Raw genomic sequence first — 26838 nt, 5'->3', positions numbered from 1 at the left:
GTGTATCTGCTCTTTAGGACAAGGAGTGGGGATTTAAATTGAAAGAGGACAGACATTAAGAAGAAATTCTTCCTTTTTGAGGACATGTCATCAGTATTTAAGGCAGATAATACATCAGACCTGGTAGTTTCAAATGCTATATTATATTTGTATGATATTTAGTGACTATTTGCACAGGCAAGCAAGTCTCACTGTCTTTCTCCACATTAGTAAGCATCCTCCCCATTTTTCCAAAGTTAATGTATGGGTAACTGATCTCTTATGCAAAGCTGAAATAGGATTTAATGAACCTTCATTACTCAAGCTGCACATTTTCCTCAAGATGAAAAATGCCATGTACAATGTATTTTCCTGCATGTGAATAAGCCCATTAATATAGATTTCTGAACAGAGTGTTTCTACTCAGCAATTTTTGCCCTTTGGGAGGGAGAAGGAAAGAGGGAAGGGAGCAGACACTTCCCCTCACTCCCCCACACGTCTCTGGAAAGGAACTGGATCAGCTTTGTTAGTACTTTGGATTCAGAGCTGTTCTTAGCACAGAGGCACAATTGCCTTCTGACAAATGTTTATGAAACCTTTGCTGCCAGGATTAAATCTGTTCTAATGTATTCTTCCCCGACTTTGATACGAAATGATAACAGAGAAAGTAATCAAAGCAATACAAATCTGGCAATATCAAAAATTGCTCTCACTTTCACACCTTGTTTGCCTCTTTGAATAATTCCCCTTCCTGAGGAAGCCCTTGTGAGGAATTAAATCTGGATGTACCACCAAGAGACATTAATCTCCAGACAGGTTCTGAAATGCAAATTCTCTTTGCTTTAGCAGCAATGCACAAGCACCAGTAAAATCATCGTTCAGAGGTACAAACAGCTGATTTGCAGCCTCAGTCAGGTACCTGAAACACAACTTGGTGTGTTATTGGTTTTTTTAGTTTTCCTGGTGTTACTTTACTTTCTAGATTTCTAGAATAGTAAATTCTAGATTTACTATTCTTTGCTGAAAAAAAATGTCCTAAACAAGTCTACCTTTCCACTGCATTTCTTAGAATTTCATATTAATTCTGCCTTCTCCTACCTTTTCCTCTTAATTTCCACTATTACCCTTCCAAATGGATCCACTGAGTCTTAGATTCTCTGTGGAAACTCAAGGAGAGTTTTCTTCCAAACCTTGTCAGGAGAACTCTGTTGCTGTCCCTCTCTTTACTCAGACAATTAATAGATATCAACTGCAGACACACTTCCTAACTAATTTATATAAGGCTGTAAAAAGTTCATTTTTTTCCTGATTATCTCTCCTGCTCAGTCCTGAATCAGGTAAGATATATATTTTTGAGAGCTTTACTGTTGCACTGGACAAACCCAATACCTTTAGAAAAAAAACTTCAAAACAAGAGAGAAATAAACCAACAACCCCCTCCTGCAAGGAAAAAAAAAAAAAAAAAAAAAGGGGAAAGGAAGGTTTTGATGGAATTGATATTTCCTAATGGAAAAAAAAAACAAACCCAAAACTGTTGTTAGAAAGTAGCAGGAGGTTTCCAAGTAGAATTATTTGACATCTCTGAAGCAACATGCAGCACGACACAGCTTCTCTCCTTTGCAGAAACAACCCTATCCATTCACAGTGAAACACAGAGACAAGGATATGGATTTTGTAGACTAATGATCACACAAATAACCTTGCAAAAAGCCAACTCTTCTCACTGCAAATGTCCCCAGTAACCACTGAGTCTGCTCTGCAAAGCTTGTCTCAGAGTATGGGCTCACAGCTTTTCTCAGCAACATTACTGTCAGCAGACTCCCCCAGTCAATCACATCCTGTCCAACTGGGAACTCCCTCCCCAAATTCTTCACCTCACATAGAAGCTATGTCTGAACCTCAGAACAAAGTCTAAGATCACAGAACAAAACCAACAGTTACCTTTTTTTTTTTTTAAGTATTGTGTCACATGAAACGCTGCCGTTGCTTTACACATTTCAGAGTTTTTCTCCTACAATAAATGTGGTTTCCTTGCAAACGAAAAAAACAAACCCAAGCTGTAATTGTAGTTGGACATTCAGGAGGAAAGTGTAATAGTTCCAGTATGCCACCAAAACTTCCTCAAGAAGACACCAAAACCTAACCAAGGTTCTGTGTTTTGAAGGTCATCCTTTCTACCAGCAGTCACCTGTATGTTCAAGATATATCCATGGGGGAGAAGAACCTGCTTAAAAATCATGAATTCTCCATAAATAAATAATCTGATTTCTCATTTCCAGCAGCTTCAGTTCTACTCAGGTTCCAAAGTTACTGTTCAGAACAACAAATCTCTTTCACCACTCCCAAAACAAAACAGTAAAACTCATGACTTCACTGCTCCCGAATTTTCCACACCCATCCCATATGAACAAAGAAAACTGCAATAAAAACCAATTTAGAAGTAAAATGGTACCCTCAGAAGTTCTGTTTAGTGATCTGCTTCCCTCTTTCCCTCCAAAGCCTAAACCAAAAGTAGCAATTAAATAAAACCTGGGAAGGTTTTGTAAACAGATTGCAACCAAAAGGAAAAATTCTTACCTTGAAGCATCAAAGCTGTCATAGGATCCAACAGTGTAGTGTCTAAACAGCTTCTTTGTTCTATCTGTTCGTGTTTCTGCACAGAGAAAAAAGAATTTTCAATACTTCAGTATTTCTTAATCAAGTGCTGAAGTATTTGTTTATATTCCCTCACAGTGAATGAACGTAGTTTCAAGGAATTTTGGAATAATGGTTGGCTTTGGAGATATTCCTTTATGGCATCAGACACATCAAGTGAATAAGGAGAACTTCTTGGAGATCATGAATCACATCATTCACAAGTTTTAAAGCTCCACTCACATTCTCAGTGGCAAAAACTTTTGTGTTCAATATTTGGGTCTTTTATGGCTAAGAGGCAAAACAGAAGAAGAAAGAAAGAAAAATCTGCAATAGATGTCAGAAAGGTTGGGAAAATAGCCAGAATATGCAAATCAATATTTTTTTGCCTAACTACAGGCTGGTCCTCCAATGAAATCATCTTTGGTTTGGCTAAGAGACATCAAAAATAGGATGGAAAAGTTTCTGGTTTCGATTATGACCATCCAAGTCTCATCTGCCAGGCTGAGGGACTCTCCATGGAAGGACAGTCTGACACAATCCCAACAGATTTTATTGATTCTCCAAGCCAGCCAGAGCCCTCAAGGCTCAGCACCTCTGTGGCACAGTTTTTAAGGATGGTACAAATGACTGAGAGATTGGTGCTGTCAAATGACCAAGCCTGCAGAGAGAAAAAGAACATCAGAGCAGGATGGAAGGGCTTTGAACACAGCCAAGGAGCAGGAGAAAGTCCTGGGAGGCAGACCTTGGGAGGAAGGGTGGGGAAAATGCTTATTTCCCTGTTTTAACCCGTGCATCTGACATGTAACTGGATCATGCCCCCAGCTGGAGGCATAAATACAAACACACCCATAATACAGGGAAATTCCAGCTGGAAATGTACATGAAGGTTGCAGCTGGCTAAAAGAGTAAGAAATTTGTTTCTTCAGAGCTGTGTACCAATTGGCAAGGCCCAAGAAAAGCAGTATTAGGAAAAACCAAAAATATTTACATTTATATATATTTTGTGGAGACCAGCCAGCATCCATCCTACAGGATGGCCAGAGAGGGAGAAAATTCCTATTATAATATGAACTCTACTTGATAGTTTATTTTGTCCCCTTGTCACTCACCTACAACCTGTATTTTCTGCCTAAAAGGCCTTTCCTTTACCCAAAATTCCTGCTCCTACTGCACAAATTGCAGTCTGTTCCCCATCAAGCAACATTCTTTTTTTCATGCCACTCTAAAAATCAGGTTCATACCAAGAGACATAAACAGAAGAAACACAGAAAATCATAAACCTGGAGTCCACTTTGAGTTTTCCCTTGACCTGTTCTCAGAAGTCCCCCAGCAATGATTACAAGAAATAAATCATGATGAAGAACATTTTGAAATTCTAAACCAACTGCTTGAGCCTTAAGGAGCCAGATGTTCCCCCTGCAGAATCTGTTTTCTATAGCATGATATTTCAGTGCTATAAGGAATACAAAGTGGGTGGGAGGGATGGGAAGGCACAGCAAGACAGAGAGCTTTGTTCAGCTCCTCAGGACTGCAGAGCCAGCACTCTTCAGCTGCAGCTTGGGTCGGCTCCCTGGCTCTGCCACCCCACTGTTTCCCCCCACTCCTCTGTGTGCAGTCAGGGATTATTTGGGAAAACAGAAGCCTTGCAAGGCACTGAACTCGAGGCTGAGTGGCAGTTTCCCAGGCTGCTGTGTTAAGCTCCCTAATTACCCTCTTTCCCTCACCTCCAACACAGATTCCAGGCTGCCCTATCACACAGCATGAGCACAGACACCCAGGAGCAGGGACAGGGGGGACCAGGAATCTGCCATCAGACCGAACTGGGGACTGAAAAAGGAAAAGGATTCCATTGTCTGACTTGACAAAAGAACACAAAGCACCCATAGGCTGGAACCTACCGGGATAATAGGCAAATGCCTAACAAATGCTGTTCTGAATTCAAACCAAATATAGCACAGTAACACTGTTATAGGTATACTTGAACCAAGGGGTTAGCTCCAGGTTTCCCTGGATTTGTACCCATTCTTATGTCCTAGGTTTTCTTAAGACTAGAACTCTTTCTCAAAATGCTTTGCAGTAAGTTAGGACCGCCTAACACTAACAAGCCCATCATTATATAAGAAGCTTTTACCCACAGAATTTTTTGAGGATTTCTTCTTAAACTTCTTGCAGACAGATTAGAAAGACCAGCAAGAAGATATGGACATGAAGGTCTAGAAACACATTATTTAGCAGTTTTATTTTAATAAAGATAATTATTGTAATAATACTGCATTCTTACTGAAAGGAATATCTGTCACCACAGATGAAAAGTCACTACATGAAGTTGGATCAGTTCAGAAAGTTTTTCTAAGAGGTAGAACATAATGCTAGGGATTGCAAAAACAGTCCAGTTTCCTTTACATTGACAAAAGACAGAAACATCGGGATATCACTTGAAATTTCTAGATCTTTTGAAAAGCCCATATTTTACCAGAGTAAATACCACACAACATTTTTTTCCTGGTCAATTTTCCACTGAAGCCTGTGGAACTGCAGCAGAAATAAGCTGTGTGCCCTTGGCAATAGTGGCAATCAAAATAATAAAGCCCCAGCTGTTTCTTTATTAGAATCATTTATTGTTGCAGACATCTCAGTAAGCAACAGGCTCAAACCCTGCCCTTCCAGAATGTAATTTATAGAGTTCAAAGAGGGGTGAGCACTGAGAAAGTGTAGGTGGAAAACATTTCCTCCTTTCTCTACCTCAGCAGCAGAGAGGGCTTTCCTCCAAATAAACGTAGGACTTCCTGTAGATTGTCTGTCTCAGTCTAAAAAGTGACCACAAGACTCCAACAGATCTTGCAGACATTTTCAAAAGTTCAAAGATCACTGCCATGAAAAGCAAGAAATAAATATTGGACTCTAAACCATTCATGTTAGGCCACTTGTGCACTGTTTCAGCCCACATCACAATTGTGGACCTGTTCCAGCAGCCAGCCCGACTCCCACACTGACGCTCCTGCTTGGACCAGGTTGCTTACATATTTGATATTGCTTTGGAAGCTAAAGAACTAGGAGGGCTGTTGCAAAGTATTTGCAAGATCTAGGCCACTGTGTGCCCCAGCCAAACCATTTCTAGTTATTCTCATCAACACCCTCTGGAATTTGTCAAGGTTACTAAGACATAAATTGTGCTAAATTAAGAAAGAGGCTGAGAAACAGAATACCAAGACCACAAGAACTAGATAACAGAGATAGATAACTAGATAACAGAGAGCTGTGAAACACCTGGACTGTAACCAATCACATACTCTGAGAAGTGCATGCAGAACGTGTGAACAAGATAGAGACACCAATCAAGAGATGCGTGATCAGCGTGTGCAGTAAAGTTAGAATGTATAAATAAGTACATAATATATACAATAAACAACTTCTACTTAATCATATTAGTTAGTTATCCAAGATTTCCCACAGAGGGGGAAAAAAATCCCAAAGCAACTGTCTCCACTCCTTGTCTCCTCCCTGCTGCTCCTGGCAGGGCATTTCAGCGCCGTGTTTCCAAGGAAACTGCACGGGATGCTCTGCCAGCAGGGATGCTGTCAGAGCTGCCAGCACTCTAGGAAAGGATCCGAGTCACCAGCATGTCCACAGGATGAACAGAGGAAACAGGAGTGCTACAGCAGAATTTGTGCTGTGATACTGGGAGGCAAGAGAGCAGCAGGCTCTCCCCAGATACCACTCGTGGGTAAAGGTGGGTTTTATCCCCACCCCAAAACATGCAGCTTTTCCTTCTTCCTTCCCTCTTCCCCAGTGACAGCCCTGGGAGATGTTTCACTTCCAACAGACATTTATAGATGTTCTCTGCCAGAGCAGCTCAGGTACAGCACTCTGCAGGTACAACACCCAAAACAGTGGCAGTTAAAGGCCTTCCCTCTGCACCTTCCACTTCCTGGAGGAAAAACCCTTTCCCAACCATTTATGCTGGGTTAAACCATTCAAAGCTGAGGAAAGCAGTCTAATAATAAAGTCAGCAGATATTCACTATTCAAGGACACTTGTACTGGTTTGCAACAAGACAGGGCTCCTGTCTTATGAGTTTTTCCTTAAATTGATCCAAATTTGGCCATAAGAAAAAGTGGAGAAAAAGTTCATGGGATTGAAAACATCACTAAGGAGAGCACACATTTTTCTATCCCAAGTATATCCAAAATATCTGCCATACCAAATGATGCTCCAGAAAATAATCACATTAAAAGATAAAAATACTCTTCATACCACAAACTGTGAAGTCTCAGTAACTTATTTTACTTAATCCTGTTTCCCATTAGAAAATGGAGATTCATCAAATCTGAATATGGTACGTTAAAATGGTGATAAGTGAGTTTTTTCCAGACTATGATACAATTGTTTAACACGACATTTCTTATTGCTTCCTTTGAGCATTTCATTTCAGCCATAGGAAAGATGAAGTTCAGGGATCCTCCTCCAAATAATGTGGAGCAGAATTATGGATTCTAAAAAATGTACCAAAAATGGGATGAAGAAATAGAAATGGAAATTTTCTCTATTAAGTGTTTGATCATTGATTCTGATAAAGGGTTATAAAAACTCATGAAAGTGAAATCTGCAGGTATGTACCACCCAAGGATTCAGAAGAAACTTCACTATCCTTTTCATATCTTTGCAAATCTGAGGTAAAAACATTGATGCTTCATATGAAGGGATAAACTGTGAGCATCAAGAGAAAATAAGCACATGATGAAGGCATTATAAATGGGAAATTAATGAAAACCTTTAATTCATGGTTCACTTTCTTCTCTTTCAGTATGTGGATGTTTTGGGGTTTTTTAAGTCGCAGTGTTCAGTTGATGTGATGTTCTCAACCAATTTTTCTTTCCGTTAAAGCTGAGAAATAGCAAATCTTATGTGGTTTTTGAAGTTTTTCAGATTTGAGAATAAGCATAAAAATGTCTCAAGGATAACTTGAGTGGAATAGCAAATCCTTGGATGTCCTTCTGCTTTCCTTTTTTTTTTTTTTTTTTTTTTTTTCCCTACTAAATCTTATTTTCAGAAAAAGAAAGGAAGACTGAGTGTTGATTCCCTCCTTCATCCTTAGAGGAAGATTAGCTGGAATGCAGTGAATTCATTTACCCACAAAGGACGCTGAAATGGCTGATCAATGGAGTGAATCAGCAAGTTTGTTTGCAAGGGAAACCTTAATAACTGAAATATGCAACTTGGACCTGCTGGAGAGGCAGTTATGGAAGAACAGTGTTTCCCATGTCATCAGTTTTCCCTTTAATTTAACAAAAAGCTTACTTATACCTGAAAAATAAAACCCCAGCAAGAAGTTGTGGAAGCACTTGCTTCTTACTGTCCTGACAACTTTACCAGCTCTTTATACTATTCTGGGATTCTGCAGCTCTTCCCTCATTTGCAGAATATTTTCAAAATGTGGTAATGGTTGCATGAGCTTTCCCTAAGTTCTCCTGTTTGGTTTCTGAGGGTCTCCATTCCCTCTGCCTCTCATTTCCAAGCCATCCATGGCAGCTCTGTGTCCATGGTCTCAGCTAATGCAGAGGATTAAGCCACTCTGTCTGGGACAGGCACAGACACAGCCCTGGGTGATCTCATAAAAGGAAATCAATTGGCAGAGGACAGATTTTTTTTCCCCCCCTCTTTGCCTAACAGAGTAAAATGCATCTGAAAGCAAAGGAGTGAAGAGCTCATAAAAAGCTGGATGTTGACCTCAGAGTTTCTAGCAGCTGAACATGGCTTTGGTCCACCTAGTCTGATTTTTGCTGAAATACCCAGCTTTTACCAAGTCTGGCCAAAACAAAGCAACTTTGGTGCACTTTGCCTAACCTGTACTTGTGGCCTGACAATATGTACATCTGCCTCATAAAAACCACCTCTCCATGTCAATCCCAAAGTGCTCCTGCACACATAAATAAAGGCATCTTGTTTTTCAAATTCAGGGAGAACAAAGAAATCTTGATGAGCTGCCTGCTGGCACTATCATCTGTTGCAAATGTTATTTATCCTGAAGGTCAGGATGGTTTGTTCACTTACAAAGCTCAGGTGGTGTAATGTTCCAGTTCTTTAGAACTGACTCAGGGTACGAATGTTTTTAATCATAACGCCGTATTTCACATTTTTCATCCTCCCAGCAAATAGTTCAAATATTGCCTGCAAATATCAGTGTTCTTACTGATGGCAGCAGCATAACCCAGAATGATGGCCTGTAGCAAAGGGCAGGTGCCAGGTGAAAGCTGGCTTAATGACTTTGCCTTGACAGAGAGACTTTGCATTAAATTTAGGGAAATTCCATTAGAGGTTTGTGAAGCAACTCTGCATTTGCTTGTGTGGCAGGAGCTGTGGTCTGCTCAGCATGACAGGGATTGTTCCTACCTGAGACATGTTTACAGTGCCACAAAGACAACCAACTGCTTGTGAGAAGGTCATTGAGCACTCTGAGTTGGAAAGAACAGATGGGGAATTATTTTGGGCTGAGTAAGGAAAAACAGGCGCTGGAAAGCCATTCTTCTATTCAATTTCAAAAATCATTAATTTTCATGTACAGCAAGTTTCAGCAAGAGTTATTATGGACTTTTATCATCAATGGTGATACAAATGTTTCCCCTCAATTTCCTCCCTTACAAGAAGCTCCATTCAAGTTTAAATCTTCGCCAGCTGTACTCAGGATCAATGATCTGTCAAATTCTCTGCCTTCAATAATAGATAAAATTTTGAATACATAAGAAGCTGCTGAACATGGGAGATACGTGGGAAGTTCCTAGAACCTCACCATCTTTTTCACCACAGCACTGCCTTTTGTTTTTCCTCTGCCTTGATCGTGCATGTGAACTTCTCAGTCTGATTTTCACTGTGCATAACACAGTGAAAATGACCAAACACGACCAAAGCCCAACAAACAGAGGAACGCTTCACAACTTCCACTGTAAGGGTCTCAGAATAACTTCTAACTTAATGTTAGAACTCCAGTCACAGCAAACAAATAGAGTAGGATGGTGCTGAGCAATCTGGTACCCAGGTTTGCACAGGACCAGGGAGGGGAAGATGAGGGTGGAACAAGGAGCTGTGGATGTGGAAGTTCCCTGCTCACCAGGAAGAATTCCTGCCTTGCCATGTTGTTGCATGTGTCTAAAATACAACATTCAAGTACAAATTCAAAAATGCAAAAGAAAACTTACTTAGAAACACCACATCACTTTTAACAGGAGTACCAGACTTTAGCAACTGAATATGTGGTGCTGTATCAGAATATACAGATATGGCTAGGTACAGATATAATAAAATAAATAACATACATAAAAAAATCAAAATCATTTATAGATATGGTTAGAGGTACTCTGCATTGATGACTGCTAACTAACACAGGATTCAGAGGCAGGCCACAGGATAATTAATTTTCAAATAGAAGAAACTATCACCATTGGTTTGAGAGCTTACTCCTAGAAAACCTACACCAGTATTCCACATAATTAGGATGATTGCAGCAGGAAAGGTGCCAAATCCAACACTATTTCTACCTTTTAAAAAGTGTGGTACATACTTGTCCTTACAGCATTGTGTAGACATACAAGGGCAATTACTTTAAATGAATGCATTTGAAAATCCATGTTCCAACCGTAAACACTGCTGGAAATTAGAAAAAAAATGCTGAGAATCGAATTTTCTAAGAAAGCACTAAAAACCAGATATTATATGTTAGGCAGTGCATATATAGATTGTACCAGATATTGAGGAAAGCAACAGTACTGTGCAAAGTTTTTAAAAATAATTATATTTTCCAGGCATTTTAGTGATGGAGGTCCTATGAAATCTTTCCATTCCTGCCACTAGCACTTCAAAACTCAGCGATCCTTCATTAAAGCTCAGCACAACACCTCCAAAATGAACTTCATTCTTGGACTTAGACTTTCCAGCCAGTTTCTCACCAGCTTACCTGGGGTTTGGGTGCTTCTCCATCCTCACAGAGAAAAACACCCAGACATTTCATTCCAAAATGTACTCCTTCAACCACACTCAAAAAGTTGAAGCTTATCAAGGAATGTAGGATTTGGCAAGCACTCCAAATTGCTACACAAAATGCTGTTGCCCGCTCCTCTTCCTTTGCAGAGAGCAGCTACAACAAAAACTCCAAACCAAGCTGACCACAAGCAAGAAGCCTTATTTTACACCAGGCTCAAAGCCCACGTCCCTTCAGTTCCACGCTGTACCAAGAGGGTTTTTTTTCCCTGCTGCAAGTTTCCATGGAAATGCATCAGTCACTAATCTAAATAAGTGCGGCTGAAGGACGCCTGAAAACCTGGAGCAATTACGCATGCCATTAGAGGAACAGAATATGATTCAGCCCAGCTATTAGAAATGTGCCACAGCTATCATTTCTATATTTTGTTGCAGTGTTCTAAAAACAATACTGCTTTATATTTTTTTTTAAACCCACTCTTCTGCTGCTTATAAGATGGAGAAAAAAAAAAAAAAAAACAGAAAATGCAGTAAAAATACTTCTCACGTAACAAGCACACAATGAAGTCAGACAGTAAATGTTGCAAAACACAAATGGAGTTGATGCCACACGTTTGTTTTGCCATGAAAATCCACAGGACCTGAAAACTTCTCTCGGGTCAAAGAGACTTCACTTGAGTCATTTCGATGAGTAATAAGACAGTGAAAGCTTTGATCTGCTTTAAAGGGCTAATGAGCCTTAAAACAGTTGATGTGAATATAATTTCTGATCAATACAATAGCAGACATCCATGTGCAACCACAGCACACAGCTCAGGCACAGCTGGGTCTCTACTGGTCACAGAGCTATAAGATCATGGAATCATTAAGGCTCTCTGAGATCACTGAGTAAAAATGCTCTCCCAGCACACCAGCACTGCCAAGGCCACCACTAACCCATGTCCCCAAGTGCCACATCCACATGGCTGTTAAATATCTTGGGCTCCAGTACCAATGTTCCAATGCCTGGCAACTCTTTCCATGAAGAAATTCTCCTTAATATCCAAACTGAACCTCCCGTGGCACTACTTGAGGCTGTTTCTTCTTGTCCTATCCCTGTTCCCTGGGAGCAGAGCCCGATCCCACCTGGCTGCCCCCTCTTGTGGGGGCCAGAAGGTCCCCCTGGAGCCTCCTTTTCCCCAGCTTGAACCAGCATCCCCCCTCCCAGCTCCCTCAGGCACTTCTGATACTCCAGACCCTTCCCAAGCCACATTCCCACTGATTTGGACTCAACCTACTCCTACTTCACATCCCACAGGAAAATTCCAAAAGCTGTGGAATAGGCACTGTGCTGGTGATTCTGAACAAACATTTTGAAAGTTATTTAGTTATTTCAGTCTATCTGAACTTGCTGTTACCATCTTGTTATTTTTCCAGTTCCCCTTACTCTTGAAGAATGAGCTGATAAAACACTGAAAAAAATACAGCTTTCAAATTCTAATGACAATTTTTGTCAAGTTCTGCTTGACTGTGTAACATTTTGCAGAAAATGCCCCCCAAGTGTTTGGCATTGTATATAAAATGGAGGTGGCTGAATAAACAGTGCTGCTCCAAAGTCTGGAGCACAGACTGGAGATGGGCTCTCTGTGCTACCTGTGTGTACACCAGCAATGTGCAGCCCCCATGCCAAATCTATTTGAAATTAATGCAATTTCTGCCAATAAACATTGCAATTAGACCTCAAACAGGAGAAAATGAGGAGGAGGAAATACACTTGCAGGAAAAGGCCTCTCAAATAATTAATGTGGTATTTCCAGACTACAGCTGAGCACTCTCCATCTATACTGGGAACATGTATAAAGGAAGCACTCAGGAGAACTGGGGCTTTTACCTGCTTGGGGTTCTCCTTGCTGACACCAAGCCACTACTGGGAATAAAGTCTAATTAATTACATTCAAATTCATAGGCTGTAAAAACCGTAACGAGGGGGAAAAAGGGAGAGGGGACATAAGTGTCCATTAAGAACACTAAAAGATCATACTAAAAATCAGCCTGAAAAGAAAAATATATATACATATTACCGTTTCTGTTGGCTTTTGGTTTGTTAGTTCTTACAATTTCACCTTTTCTTCATCTGCTGAAGTCTTCACAAAAAGGAGCAGAAAGTAGGTCTTTCTTTTCAAATCTGACAATCTTTTATCTACACCTCAAGCCAGGCCCTTTCAAGTTTCATTTTTCACCACTTAGTTGACTCTAGATTAAGGATTTACTGTAAATGTGACAGTAAAATTGTTGTCAAAGTTAAGATTTTTGAGTTCTTCTCTGACAGAAACTGAAGAAGTTTTATTTATAACACACTTTGAAAGCCTCATTAATGGTTCACTAGAAAATTAGATGGCTTTTAATTGTACACTGGTTAAATAGAAGAGTGGATCCCCGAAATCCAGTGAAGGTTTCAAAAGTGTATGATTTTACATAAATTTGGAATAATATCTGAACATGCAATTGTAGGATAAATACTTGTAATACAAGTATTACAAAAATTAAACATAATTCAAATCATGCAATTAGGATGAAATTGCCTAAATAGAATTGAAAATCATCCCTGAAATGGATCATATAAAAGACCAGCTTATTGCTGAGGGTCAACATTCATGAAGTTTCTCCTCAGAAAAGCTTTGCAATTTAGAGAACGAGGTACCTGAGGCACAGGGAGTGCAAACAGCATCCCAGGGACCACAGCAAACACCAAAGGTAGGCAGTAAACCTGGATGAAAGTTGTGCAGCTCAAAAAGAACCTGAGCTTTAAGCTTGTAAATTTAATGATAAAAATGTATGTTTGATTGTTACAGAAATGTCAAAACCCATTTCCAAGGTGCCCCAAAGGTTACAAAAGCTGGAATGGGAAAATAAATTTGTAATTTCTAATGTTTTCAGCAAGCTTAAATTACTAATTCTTGGAAGCAAGCAGTGATATGGAAATGAATTCTCCTAAGACTGACATATTCCTGAAACTCCATTATGTGCCCTGCTTAATGCCTATAAACTAATAAGAAAAAAGGAATTGCGCCAGATCTTTGTACTTATGAGATTTGTAAAATGTTGTAACTGAAGAAATCAAATAGTCTGGGTATTTCTTGAAGAGAAATCATGTAAAAAGCTTGAACCTCTCAACTGACATACAAAACCTCCCAAAACCACTCTCAAACCTGCAACGCGAAAACGTGAAAATACACCCTTGACCTGTTAGAAGCTTTTATATTGTGGACTTTGTGACCTCTCAGATTTGAATGGGAAAAGGCAAATAAAGAGAAGTGGGAGAGATTTTGAATTTGTGAATTTTTGTTTTGCAGTGGTGTCTCAAAGAGATCTCTACTTAGTAGGTTTATTCCTTTCTAAAAATGTAATTGACTGTATTAAGCCCACCTGGATTAGCCATCTCTCTGTGCTTGATAATCACACTCCCACCTTCTCCCCCTGCTCCCTCTCCTTTATCTCCTTCTCACATTTAAATTGCATCTCAGCATATCCAACCTTAATCCACAAAGAGACCATGCAAATCTAATCCTCCAAATATATAATTTAAAAAATCTCATTTCATTATTTATCCTAATCCTGCACACAGACAGCACAAGACAATCACCTCCCAGTGATAACGATTTGCACAGCTTGAAGAGTTCTTTGGACACTTAGAAAGATCCAGCTGGTTAAACAATCACTTTCATGCATCACTGTCTAATTACTCTTCACAGGACTGCTAGGGCACCTCAACTTATTGTCATACACCACCAGCACTTCAGGAGAAAATGGGCAAATAGTTGCTTTTAGATAACCTCCTTCCTCGTCACATAACCTGAAGTCCACAACTTGTCACCTCAAGAACATTATGATGTCAAAATTTGAAGATAATATTGTTTAAAAGAAGAGGTCTCATCTAGAAATGGGTAACAAGAATGAGGCAGATAAAGGTAGATTTGCTATTCACAGTGTGGGATTTAGAGTTAACTGCAGTTCTGCCAGCTTTAGATGCATTTTGATTTGTTTTGTTGGCCTGCAATCACAAAAATCAATCGTAATGTTGTGTGTTGACAGCAGCAGCCCAGCTTCACTGAGGTGTTTTCAGGACTGGGATTCAGGATGCTCCTCCCAGAACCAAAGTATATATAACACTGATTTTTTGAAGATTTTTCTCCACAAAATGTCATAAGCTGAAATACTGCTGGCACACATCAATTTCTAATCCTGTCTCTAGATACAAAACACTCAAAATAGGTAGGAACTAAAACAACCTGCCTTCCACCCAGGGGTATTATAGGTAAAGCCATCAATCCATTTTAACAGTGTTTACTTTACTAAAAACACTTTAAAGATCTGAGGGTTTTTCCCCCCCAGATGTTGTGCTAAATGCCATCTGCTTTACTCCTGAAGGAATAAAAGCCATCATACATTTTGCTTCGAGATAAAGTGAAGCAGAGTGGTCATTAGCCAAAAAAACCCAGAAATTAGGAGTTTTCTGAATACGTAATTAGGGATCTAATGAAATGGACTTCTTTAGCCAAACAGTCAGGAGATTAGAAATCAGAGGAAGAAAAAAAAAAAAGAGGCCTCATCAGCTTTGTGGAAAGTTCAAAATATAGAGAGGAGAAAAACACCCTCTAAATTATATAAATAGAATGTAATTTAAACGTATAATTTCGATTGATGAAAAATCCCAGAGGACACTTCCCAGGCCAAAGTCTCTCCTGTTTTATTTTGGTTCTATTTTAGAAACCATACTTATGGATCTATTTTCTTTCCCTCCATTATCAGAGCTAATAAATACATTTCCAAACTAAACTTCTATTGAAATTTTGCTCACTAGAATTTTTGCTCCACTGCACAAATCAACATTTCAAGCTGCCCTCCTCTGTAAGAGCCATGCACTAAAGACATTCTAGAAAACTACCAAGCAGACCTAACTTTTGGCATTTTCAACATCCTGAAGCAGCAAGAACCACTTGGAATAAGCAACAGCAATTAGAGATGATGAGATCTCCTGTCACATCCACACATCAATCTGGAACCAGAATTTAGCTCAAGATTTTTTTCAGCTCTGCATTCTGCAGCTGCAGCCACGGACAGAACCTCAGAACGTGATTTTTCCCCTGATCACAAGCCAGGTTACACACACTGGGAAGCCCCAAATGATGCCTCTGATCACCAGAGATCTCAAAGACATTCCCAAGATAATAGAAGGTGATTTTGTGTTATTTCTGCCCAGTCAAGCACAACAGTGATAAGGTGATATCCCATTCCAATCTGTTTCATAGTTTCACCCAGTCAAAGCTTGTGTCACTTTCTTCCTCGCTTTTTTAAAGGATTTCTGCAGCAGCTCTTCATTTGCAGAGTCATTTGCCCACCTGCACAACATCCTGCATGGCCATTAAGTAGCTATTAGAGTTGTGTACTTGACTTTGGCATTTATGTTGCACATAAAAAGATTAAAGGACCATCAACCACTCTCTTTTCATTTAATTATTTCTACTCCACTGACTGTATTTCCAGTACATTATGCAAAGTGATGGAATCCTACTACGTTTAAAAACATATTTATTCCTAGTGGACAAGACTATAAAAAATAACACACAACTGTTTATTTTAGACCACTACAATACAGATTTGCTTCGAGTGCTTCCCAGGGCACAACAGTTTTCTCTGATTATCTATCTCTTCCATGATTTGTCACACATATAAAATCTATACCTGGGTAAAACCCACAGAAATCATCCACTCACACCTTCACACACAGAAGCTGTTGGAAACAACCGCAGCAACAAAGCTCATGTGAATTCTCACTTTTACACCATCCCTCTGGTATAAGATATTTATTCAACATTTACTCATTTCTCTCAGATATTCTATGGCCTCATCTTCAGTGGCCTCCTTGGAAATATTTGGTTTTTTGCCACATTTTCTCCCCACACTCTACATCTGGCCAAAGACATGGGAGAAGGACAAGCCACAGTCACTGTCAAAAAATCCTGAATGTTATTAAAATCTCCCTTCAACCTGCCTGTAATTGAGACCCCTGTGTGTCCACCAACACACTTAGAACATCTTAAGCAGCTTATCAGAGCTTTTTGCCTCTGACGCCTCCTGTGTTTCAGGAAAACAAGCAACTCCCTTGGCTTTATTTAAAAGTATCACTCAGTGCACCTCCTTTCACACAAGGGGGAGTGATCGTAGGCTCCTTAAAAGGGGCTGGGAGCGAAGCAAACAGGGGGATGAAGGCAACAGGAGTTATATTTAATAGGTTTAGAACTCATACTCTTCTACACCAATAAAGCTCTGGCTTATTTTATTTTATATGAATGTACTTTTGTGCTATTACTTTTCAAATAGTCTGCATGTCATAGTTGAGACAGCCACGATACACAGAGTATCACCACACAGTTTCAGAAAGCATCAGCCCATGGAGAGCAACACCTCACCACGTCAGAAGGCTTCAGCCACCTGCCCATGTTCTTTAGCCCTGTTCCTTAGCCCAGCCTTTTATCCCCTCAGGTTGATGCAGTGCACCTGTGTGCCCTCTGCTCCCTTTGGTGTTGCTCAGTGCCCCTGGGCACTCCATGGCTCATTGCTGTCAGTGCTGCTCACAGCTGTGCCCTTGGGGATGAGGATCAGTCACAGCCCCACTCCCAATCACCACAAACTGTGTGCCTAAATTTGCACACTGCTGGGGAAACAAATCTGTCCTGTAGATAAGATAACAAAGCCAGCATCTGTTCCCTGCCATGACAACCAAGAGGGCTGAATCAAAGAGAGGTCCCTCATGCTGCTGACAAGGACAAAACCATTTGGGTGATGGATCCTGCAGCATCATGGATACAAATCCATGGCAGACCAGTTTTGCCATAGGGGGAAAGGGAAACGGGCAGCTGACACCATTGCCAAAGGATTCAACTTATTTGGGAAGAGTGCAAGAAAAGATTTTGAACAGCCCAAGCCATTAATTGAGTGAGAACAGTGATTCTAAGGTTCTAAGGATCATCCTATAAAAAATTCAGATGAAAACACTGGGTAATTTGTGAGTGACAGATCCTTCTTGTTGTGTGAGTAGCAAGGGGGCGGGGGGGGGAAAAAAAAAAGAAAAAGAACCAAAACAAGCCATAGACACACAGGCAAGCACTTGGGAGAAGTCTGCAAGAAGAACTTTTCACAAATACATTTAGAGGGTTATTATCACGATTTTACAGAACAGCTACAGGTAGGAAAAAGGAAATGTCAATAGCTTGGAGGACTCTAAATGAAAAATTCAAGCCATACTGACTTTGGATGACATGGAAATGTTTAATAAACACTTTATTGCATTCACATCCCACTCTCTGATAGTCACACTGTTTCTTCTTTGGTTTAAGAGGACTGCCACCTACTGAGTTACCCTCACCTTCAGCAGGTTTTAGGAAAGAGATCAACATTACCTTCAAATCAAGAGAATTTGGACAGCACCTTTAATGTATTTCTATATATAAATATAAAAAAGTATCTTAATATGTAAGGATTAGAGTGCTGGACATATTCTTCTTTGCTGCAGAAGTTGTTTTGGTTTTAACCTGGAAATCCTTGCTGGTAACTGCTGACTGGTTGCTTTCAGTTTTAAGTGTTTTCAAGATGTGATTTTATCTGGAATATTTCCTAGTGATTGGCTATAATCTGTAAGAAGTGTGGGGAAAAAAAACCACAAATGACAGATTTCTAGATCTGCATTCGTACATAATCTAAAAATTTCCACAGATATTACCTAGAAAAGTATTTCAAAATGTTTAGACATCATTATTAGAATTCAAGATAAACCCCGCTGCTCAGAAAGTACAAAAAAAGAAAAAAATCAGAAAAACGTTTCCTACCCCCCTGTCTCCTGCTGCCTGGGCATGTCCTTTCTTAAGTTTCTATATCCAGGCAGAAATAAGAGCGAACTGAAACGAGGCTGAGCACAAATGAAACGTTAGAGATTCTTTCCCCCTAAATTCGGTACCCAAAGATGCCATCTAGTGACCACCTCCTGAATGCAGGGACAGCTCCCGAAAACGCAGCTCAGAGCCCACGTTACACATCAGCTGAGGCCATCTCCATCACTGCGTGCGTGAGTGTGAGAAGCAGAAGGGTGAAGTCCTCAGCCAGGGTGCTTTTATTCACGGACATCCCTTGGCACATCTGTCACTCCTTCCGTGCTCCCATCTCTCCATCTGGAACGGGGCTGCTGTCTCAGGGAAGGTTTCTGTGTGCCTCCCCAAACAGCAGAACACTGAGGCATTCACTGTTCCTCACCATTTCCTAGCCAGGAAAGGTCCTGTCTGCTCTTGCTACCCACACATATTAATTTTGACTTTACTTGGAAAAAAGTAATTTTTGGCTGGCAGCTAACAGGATCAGAGCACTGGCTCTGGTAGCGCTCAGAACACAGGCTGGGAGAGAAGGATGCTAATCCCAAATTTTGGTAAACCAGGAATGTGGGACCAAGTCAAAGAAAAAAACCTCACTAAGGATGGCTCTTTGGAAAACTTGAGTCCAGTCTGACAGCCAAGAGAAACTCCTTCAAAACCCTGATATTGGCTGTTAGGAAATGTAGGGAAAAACTTTTGCACAGTAACAGGTGCACAGTGGTGACCTTATCCTGAATTTAAACAAGGCCCATAGAAAAGCTCTACACACACACAGCACCCAGAAGTCAAATCAGAGAGTGAAATTCAAGTTTGGATTGTATCTTTTTAAAATTCTGCTGCTGTAGGGCAGGGTAATTGATTTTCTGTAAGGAAAAAGATGCAATCAGCATGTTCAGGATGTAGGAAGGCTTTTGAATATTGATATCCCAGATAAAGATGCCAGAGCAGTCCGATCTATTGAGCTTCCAAAGAGATGCTTGTGGTTTTAGGATACTAATGGAACGAATTGATTTGTGTAATACAATATATTAACTTCAAGAAACCCTGACTTAAATATTGTCATCAAACCATTAGATAGCTCATCAAATACATTTAATCAAAATTCAGCATATGTTCTTGCTTCTAAGATGCTGAAAAACATTAAGCACCAGGTCATGTATTATGCACATTTGGAAGATGGTCTATAGGGTATCTTTAACTTTTTTTACTTTAGAATAGCTCAGCAAGGAAAATCAGGGGGAAAACCAACAAGGAAAGAAAAATCAATACAAATCATTGGTGTTTTCATATTCATGTGAAAGTCTGATCTTGTAAGCAAAAAGAGTATTGCAAAATCAGGTAAAACCTGATTTAGGGCATCAAAAATTAATGCTTCTAATATGCATGGCAGGTATACACATCACAGGAGGGAAAAACACAGTGTTATATACTGCAGGTTTCAGAAAAAACATTTAAAATGTATCTTTGCAAGATAAAGACTTTCCTCAAAAAAATCCCAAAAAATAAAAACAAAAAAAAAAACTTTAAAAACAGTGTACATTTAAAATTAAAGCTGTAAAAGTATCTTTTATCAGCAATGATGAAATTTTAAGTGTCCTAATGCTTCAAAGCAGCCACATTTCAAGAAAAATGCAGAAAATAGCTCCAGAAAAACAACCAGTTTCCAGGAAATCATTGGTCTCTTACATTTATGAATAGCAATAATGTTATATCATAACTTCTCGTATGTGTTTGGGAAGACATTAAAGCCACTCTCACATATTTTAGGGGATGAGTGAAACGGGTTCCTTATTTTCATGCTCCTTCAAGTGACATATTTGCAACCTTTACCTTAAAGCTTGACTACAGGAGACTATATGGGCAAATTTAATTTACTCCAAAGGTATGAAGTTAGAATGGATTTTAAAAAGAAATTAAATCAGAGTGACAGGGATTGTAGCAATTTAAATTCACACCTGCAGTTCAAACCACTTTTCAAGCCAATCACAACTTTTTAGTGACCCTATACTCTTGGTCATCCCAGTCTGTGTGTGCCAAACGTCATAGGGCTGGGTGTGGGCGTGCCAGCCTGGGAATTAAATAATATCCAGGCATTAATCATTTCAAGCTGATTGATTTCCATTCAAAACTATCTCTTGTTGTGGTTAGTGTGGTTTCTCTGTGTTCTGAAGTGTGAGCTGAAAGTCAAACCATAAATCTGCCACTGAGTGGCAGGTTGCATAATCCAGAGCTTGCACTATAAAAGGTATTTTCAGAGTTAAGCGCCAAGTTCTGGTTTAAAATACAAAACAAGCACTGTTCTCCCAAATGCTTCCCAGAACAAGATTCCAGCAATCAGGGATAAGTGGTATTTTAAGCCTACCCATTTCAGTGCCCGAGTAATCAGTTTGAGCCATCTGAAACAGGAGGATTATTAAGGGAAAATCCTTGCCAGGGTGAATCCTGTTACAAAGCCCAGACCCTGTTCCTTGTGTGCATGACCGTACCTGTGATCCTGCTGCCAACTGTTTTCCTTCTATTCTACCAACATCTTGGACTACTGGATGCTTTTCCAAGCTTGTTCCTCATAAATAACACAACAACTTGAAATTTATCCCTGTTTATAGTTGTACTGGAAAACACTGGGAGAATCCCAGAATTACATGTGCTTAATGACATATGAAACACTTCACCAATATTGTTTCCAGATAGTACAACCCAAGAAACTGGATAGTGTTTTTTAAGAAAAATTCTTAATATCTTTTGATTCTGAGCAGATCTGATGGCAGATTTTACATCCTGCTTGATTTATAACTTGGGTCAATCCAGAAGAAGGATAATCAACTTTTTACTGATTCTTCACTTTTAAAAGATTCAGTAACACATATTAAATTGGATCAAAACAGCCTTGCAAGAACTTTCTGAAGTGCTTGGCTGATTAACTTAAGTATTTCCACTTAACTTTTAAATGTGATGAGTTGCAGCATCCTCCAAAGTAAGGTCAGGACTTAAAAAAATTCTAAATATTTAGTTTTGAACAAGAATATTTATGATACAATTCAGTCTTCCAGTTCTATCAACAGGGTGAAACCTCACTGAATCTCCAAATACAGGAACTATGGTGTAGTTCAACTCATTAAAAGGATTTTTTATATTCAGAACTAAACACTAAAACATCTACCAAAATGAATACTTAAAACCATCGGTACGGGTAAAGGTTCTCATTAAATAATCAGTATCACCTGCATTTATTAGCCATCTAATAAGACATAGGCTAATAAACTCAACACCTGTTTAATGAGGAAAAGTTCAGTAATATTTAACAGTTCTCTTCCCAGATACAGAATGATTAAATACAAGTTTGAGTTCAAGGTTACTTAGACTTTAGACACAGCAGCCACTATTTTAGGAACAATTTTCAGAGAGTTTTACACACAAATTAACCTAAAAAAAATTTTTATATATATATATATGATATGATATTATATATTAATATAATATATAAAAGATAAATTAATTATATTATATTACATTACATTATATTATATTTATTATCTATTATATTATATATCATTGTAATATATAAATTATGAATTAATATGTGGATTATAAATATAATATGTAGATTATGAATAACATAATATATATTGTATTATTAATTTTTATATATTTATATATATAATTTTCCCCCCCCCCGGGGGTGTGGCAGCATTAAAAGCACAGTCACAAGCACAAAGAGAGAAGCTGGAGGCAGTGGCACAGGCAAGCCCACGGCTCTAGCAGCACCTGCAGCCCCCCTGCTCCCCAGGTGTGTGCTCCTCCCTGCTGCTCAGGCTCACAGACACTTCCCACCCCGGGGCACTCAGGGGCACCGAGCCCCCGTGGCGAGGTGTGGGACCGTCTGCCTGCACCAAGAGGTGTCTGTCCTTGCCAGCACTGTGCAATCTGCTCTGGGGGAGTGAGGACCTGAGGACAGCCACTCCTAAGAATAGCATCCCTGTGCTGCGGTAGGGAGGAAAGCTGCAGCATCATCCCGCTGCTGGGCTGCTCGGGAAACGCAAAAAATGTATTATCCACCAGGGCAATGATGTATCACCCCCTGACAGTCATTTCCACCTCCCTGTTCTCCTTGTCCCCAATAAACAAGAAATTTGCAGGAAAATAATAGTTTCTCTTTTTCATCTGTCCACCTGCTGCCCAGAATACGGTAATATTTCACCAGCTCACCCTGAAAATGTGGATTCATTTATAAGGAAAGCATTAAAACCAGCGAGGAAGAATAATATAAGGAGTTCAAGAGTCCATTTGAAAACAAACTACACCCTTAAAATTCATTTGCCAAAAATTAAACAAGATTCTTTAATTTGCCTTCCTCTGGGGCAAGCTCTTAGCAAAAACCTATAACATTAGAAACATTCTCTGCTTCTTCAAATAAACCAATTCTGGCATTATTTCTTCTGAAAGTCTTTTGTTTGCTGCACGTAGCTGTGTCTTGTCCTTGGGTGATAAAATCTTAGTATGAAAACTTGGGCATTTTGGGAAGGTGTCTTAGATTTTCCTTATACTTGCATTTTTCTCTCTAAATGTGGCACAGGGCCTCAAAGTCTCCTATGAGATCAGTCCAAAGGAGAGGTTTGATCCGGGCAAGATGAAAGAAAAAGTATAATCTATAAGGATTTACAGTCAGGAGTGTAACTATTTTCCTTTTTAAAGTCTTGGCTAACAAATGTTAATATAACTTATAAAAAATAACTTTATAACTTACCTGACAAACAAAATATGATATAAAGATATGTTATATTTCAGTTCCTTAAACTACTAATGTGTTGTACAGGGTATCCAATGTAATTACTTTCATTATTTTTAGGAGAGCAGCCAAAATACAGAACTATTTTCAATGTCTCTCTAGACAGCACTAAACTAATTCCTGATGTGCAAAACATAACTGCAAGCATGGAGCAAAGGCTTAGTGATTGCTGTATAATTAGAGTTGAACTCTTGGCTAAAAAAAAACAAAAACACCCCACAAAACAATATATTGAAGTGCTTTTTGCTTGTAAGTCATCCACAAAATCAGTTTGACTTTCACAGCCACGTTTAATATTTGTGGATTGTGGACTGACTGGAGGGTTGAGAAAGTTGATGGACATTTTCCATTTCAGTTCTGAAAGCAAAGCCCAAGTTTCAGAGTCAGCTACAAACACAAACACACTTTTGTGTGTAAATAACATAACCAAGTCACGCTACCATTTAAAATTCAATCCATTTTGTGAGTCCACAATTAGGAACATTCACTCAGGTCTGTCTGCTTTACCTGGAGACCAAGAATTTATTTTTGAGCCCAGAGTATCCCTTTAGTACTGATCTATAACAAAAGGAGCTGAGCTCTCTAGCAAGGGAGGACAGCAAAAAAGCAGAGCCATGATTTCAGAACAGAATATGGATTATCTGACAGCTGCTCTGTTTAGGCATCATTTTCCTGATCACCTCCAACACTGCCATTACTTTAAGCAATTGCTCCATCAACTTCCTTCAATTAAGAAAAATCTGATCTCAGCTAACTGGGGAGTGTTTCAAAGAGTTTTCAGCCTCTGTTGTCAAGCCTTTAATCTGAGCCGTTAAAAATCAGAAGGGGAAAAAAGCCCCACTGTGTCATTTAGTGCAGCAGAAAAAGATGACTTATCAACACTTTTGGAATATGTACGGATCTAAGGCTTGCCTTGCTTTTTTTTTTAAGTTGCTTTTAAAAGTGTTAGGTCATGCTAAATGTAATGAGTTAGATGAATTAAGCCATTGTATTTAATTCTGATAGACAGAAAGAATGATTGGAACAGAAGTTGTGTTCTGATATAAATATTTACACAGGTGCATCAGAGAATCCCAGTTAAACAGAATTCCAGAGGGAAAAAAAATGGATGTTAAATCAAAGTAAAAGCTATTGCTACTGTCATTTAAGATACTTAGAGAAAGCAAAAAGATCAACTATAGTTGATCATAGGTTCATAAGATATTACAAAGTATCACTAATTAGAAAAAACAAAACAAAACAAAACAAAAAACTATTAGCATAGAGATGCTAGAATTTAAATATATATTCTTTATGAAATTCAAAATGCTCCAGAATTCCAGGAGGCAAAAGCTACAGATTTTTGTCTACTAACAGTCATTAAGATCTGCCAGGTTTGTTAAAATTTGAGAAGCTCAAAACAGATTTTAATGGCTTGAAAAAAAACATGTTCTATGAGTAGTTTCCACAAGAACAACTAGGAATCAAAAATTAGGTATTACTCCTAGGTTTTTAGCATGTTGCAGAACAGGGCTGCTCAAATTCTGCCACAAGCTGAAGTATTCTCTCTTAAACCAATAATTGGGCTTAAATTCCCCAGGAGGCTCCATCACTTCATAAATCATTCACTTCATAGCTTTAACTTTTTGGTGCTTCTACAGTAATTTGTAACATTAGACATCTCTGATGTCTCTATCTGCTCTCGACTTGAAAATATTCCATGGGCTGTGATTTTGAACAGAAAATGGGAATGCATCACTGGAAGTAAAAGGAATAAACCATTATAGTAACTCCTTTCTTGAGACATCCCTCAGACTTTGCACTTCTTTGATCCTCTCTGGTGTGACAGATGATTTCTTGAGGGGAAAAAAAATGCAGAAAGAACCAGAAGAGGAAAAATTCCCCACCTGCATGTCCGATTTCACACAGCAGCAATCCCAGATGCACTGGAAATGCTGAATTTCCTACCACGTAACTCTCATTTTATATTGCTATGCAATTTATTTTTAGCCTATTTCAATGCTTTGGAGAGTTGTGCTGCTCCTTTCCAGCTGATTAGAGTTATTCCTAAGTGGCTCTTAGCAAGCATGGAAATGGGAGTGAAAGGGATGAAGCACATGTCAGCTGAGCAGCCCAGACAGTAAAATATTATGAATTAAAATTCCTTATTCAGAGATAAGCATGCACACAAGCTTACATTCTCTACAAGCTCTAGACATAGGCACTCTAAAAAAAGGTTTTTTTTTTTTTTTTTTTTTTTTTTTTTTTTTTTTTTTTGATGTTTTGGCTTTATGCTGCCCTCAAAAACCTTGACAAATGATAAAATTATTATCATGGAATCCTTTATTTTACTCTTCCTTCAAACAAGACCTGCATTATTTTCTGAGAAATGGGTTGGTAGACTCAGTGTTCCCAAGGATTTCTAACAAACACCCCTGTTAGAGTAAGAAATCTCTACTGCTTCTTGCTCAGAAGATCAAGACTGAAAGAAGGAAAGGCCCTTCAAGGCACCTTTGGCCAAAGAGGACGTCCTGCAGGTCGTGTGGGAAGCAGATGGCTCCTCCCATAGGCAGCCTGCAGATAAAACCAGCTCTCCAGTCACCTCTGCCTCCCCGTTCCCATTATTACTGAGTGATGATTCATTTCAGAGCCTTTTCCCAAACTGCTGTTTATCATCACTGGGAACACAAATGCCTCGCTCAGCAAAGCTAAAGTGCAGAAACTTGCTGAGGTTCATTCTTTGAATTTCCATCACTTGAGACAAAAAAAGTGGGGTTGATTTACATCCTCAGCTACAGAGAGTGGTCAGAATTAGCTGATTATTACTGCACCCAGCTTCTGTGTCAGCTGGGCTTTGCGGGCTGGCTTGCCAGCACCTCACATCTAGTTCTTTGCATAGATTTTTTTTTTTTTTTTTTTTTTTAGTATAGTTTTTGGAGGAGAATTCAGTTTAAGCAAAAATATGGTATATGGCATGCTCCTGATCTTTCTAAAACAATCAGACACAGAGTATCTTTGTGTATGATCACTGTGTTCAGTGTTGTCATCCGTTCCCATTTTTTTTAATGACAGATCTGTCCAGGGGAAATATTACGTAGCAAAAAATCACTCCTCAAAGGATGAAACTGTTCAGAATCCCAAGAGCCAGGTGATTGGCTGTGCAAAACACAGAAGCAAGGCAGGAAAGAGTATTTCAGAGGTCAGAGCTCTAGATGACATCCCTCAAGACAGGGAGACTGAATGAACAGTGCCTCACCTGTCAGCTTGGGTTCTGGGTACCAGGGTTACACTGGGATCCCACCTTCAGAGCAATATAATAATAATATAATATAATATAATATAATATAATATAATATAATATAATATAATATAATATAATATAATAGGTGTAATATTCATCCCTTGAGTTTTCAACCCATTTGAAATGGCTGCCTTTGTATCTGCATCATAGCACACTTTTTCAACTCAACATGTGAGAAAATCTTGCCTTTTAAATTTTATTTTAATTTGGCTTTATATTTTCTTGGCCACATTGAGTCCAGCCTGCACTGTCAAGTCAGAACATATTTCCCAGCTCTCAGAACA

At 39.2% G+C, this 26838-nt stretch overlaps 1 protein-coding gene across 2 annotated transcripts in view; it reads right to left on the bottom strand.

Annotated features, from left to right (window-relative positions):
* Positions 1 to 26838, bottom strand: part of SHANK2 (SH3 and multiple ankyrin repeat domains 2) — a 242700-nt gene that overhangs the window by 124443 nt on the left and 91419 nt on the right. For both annotated transcript variants that reach the window (XM_041411608.1, XM_041411618.1), the window contains one exon: positions 2557 to 2632. In XM_041411608.1, coding sequence (XP_041267542.1) covers positions 2557 to 2632 — 76 coding nt within the window. The remainder of the gene's footprint in view (positions 1 to 2556; positions 2633 to 26838) is intronic.

This window comes from Onychostruthus taczanowskii, unplaced genomic scaffold, assembly GCF_017590055.1.
Source record: "Onychostruthus taczanowskii isolate IOZ18803 unplaced genomic scaffold, ASM1759005v1 scaffold101, whole genome shotgun sequence".
Taxonomy (NCBI): domain Eukaryota; kingdom Metazoa; phylum Chordata; class Aves; order Passeriformes; family Passeridae; genus Onychostruthus; species Onychostruthus taczanowskii.
The sequence above is the reverse complement of the archived record's forward strand: the minus strand, read 5'-3'. Positions and strand labels throughout refer to the sequence as shown.